The sequence below is a fragment of the Physella acuta genome, unplaced genomic scaffold, assembly GCF_028476545.2.
Source record: "Physella acuta isolate Inbredline_101_S28 unplaced genomic scaffold, ASM2847654v3 ptg000339l, whole genome shotgun sequence".
NCBI lineage: Eukaryota > Metazoa > Mollusca > Gastropoda > Physidae > Physella > Physella acuta.
The window spans coordinates 187,785-189,628 of NW_026731858.1; the positions used below are offsets into that span (position 1 = coordinate 187,785).

The window sequence follows — 1,844 nt, forward strand, 5'->3', positions numbered from 1 at the left end:
ATGTTAACCAAGTATTTAACCAAATCGATTGTTTCAATACAATAACCAATCGATCGGACCTCCAACAATCATATCTGTTATTGTTATATGTTGATACAACAGCTGCCCACAGTTTACATGTATCAGCTGGTCAGCATATTCCCGTGCAGGCAAATAGTTCATTAGTTAAATAAATAGCTACAGATGATGGATACAGCTGGGGTCTAGAGTATCCATGTACATACAAATAGTTCATTAGTTAAATAAATAGCTAGAGATGATTGCTACAGTTTGGGTCAAGAGTGCAGGATGGTACGGTGTTATACACACACAAAATGTGTTTCTAGTGTTAAGTGCATGGTGTGTAAAGAGAGTTGTTTGTGTAAAGAGGGAATGGTGTGTAAAGAGGAGATGGTGTGTAAAGAGGGAAGGGTGTGTAAAGATGGAAGGCTGTGTAAAGAGGGAAGGGTGTGTAAAGAGGGTAGTTTGTGTAAAGAGGGAATGGTGTGTAAAGAGGGAAGGATGTGTAAAGAGGATATGGTGCGTAAAGAGGGAAGGGTGTGTAAAGAGGGAAGGGTGTGTAAAGAGGGAAGTGTGTTTAAAGAGAGTAGTTTGTGTAAAGAGGGAAGAGTGTGTAAAGAGTATATGGTGCGTAAAGAGGGAAGAGTGTGTAAAGACCTCAGGGTGTGTTGCGAGTGCAGGTTATCTAAAGAGGACAAGATGTGTAAAGAGGGCAAGATGTGTAAAGAGGGCAAGATGTGTAAATAGGGCAGGATGTGTAAAGAGGGCAGGATGTGTAAAGAGGGCAAGATGTGTAAATAGGGCAGGATGTGTAAAGAGGGCAGGATGTGTAAAGAGGGCAGGATGTGTAAATAGGGCAGGATGTGTAAAGAGGGCAGGATGTGTAAAGAGGGCAAGATGTGCAAAGAGGGCAAGATGTGTAAAAATAGCAAGGTGTGTGTAAAGATGATATGGTGTGTAAAGAGGGAAGGGTGTGTAAAGAGGGAAGGGTGTGTAAAGACCTCAGAGTGTGTTGAGAGTGCAGGTTATCTAAAAAGGATAGGATGTGTAAAGAGGGCAAGTTGTGTAAAAATAGCAAGGTGTGTGTAAAGAGGATATGGTGTGTAAAGAGGGAAGGTGTGTAAAGAGGTAATGGTGTGTAAAGAGGGAAGGTGTGTAAAGAGGTAATGGTGTGTAAAGAGGATATGGTGGGTAAAGAGGGAAGGATATGTAAAGAATGCAAGAAAAACCTTACAAGCCTGAAGGTCCTCGCCTTTGGTCTGTGTAAATTATTTTTTACCAACTGTTTACAGTAGTTACAGTTGTGTGCTAATTCAAGTTAGAAGCTGTCAAATGCCTTGCCAAAAGTAAGTTATATAATTGGCATATTTTTTTAATCAATTACTAATGACGTCATTCGGTTAACCATAATAGAACTATATGACACTCGTTTGGACATTTTAAAAAAACTCTTCCCGGAAAAAATAAATACAAATAATTTGATATTGACAAGGAACACAAAAATTAATGATTTTATGGTATGTGAACACAAAGACTGATGACGTCATCACGTCTGAACTATATTTAGTTATATTTAACTTTTTTTTTTAATAAACTAATTTTTTTTTCTTGACGTATGTTATTTTTTTAAAGATAGAAATTTAAAAAATGTTTTGATTAGTAGGATATAATTAATACAGAGAAATAAAGAATGTAATGACGTACTATTTGATTAATTAATGTACATTAATAAATATAGAATTTAACGGCCAATTTTTTTTTACACCGAGGTCGACCAAATGTACTGCGAGAAAGCATTGTAGTTCGGCGGACGTACTGTACGTCACGATTCTGCCCGAGTGAAC

General features: G+C 37.6%; 1 protein-coding gene across 1 annotated transcript; it reads left to right on the forward strand.

Moving 5' to 3' along the window:
* The first annotated feature begins 372 nt into the window (after nt 1-372).
* LOC131940991 (uncharacterized) lies at nt 373-747 on the forward strand. The gene has a single exon (XM_059299935.1). It carries the CDS (start codon nt 373-375, stop codon nt 745-747), a length of 375 nt encoding a protein of 124 aa, XP_059155918.1.
* The last annotated feature ends 1,097 nt before the right edge of the window (nt 748-1,844 follow it).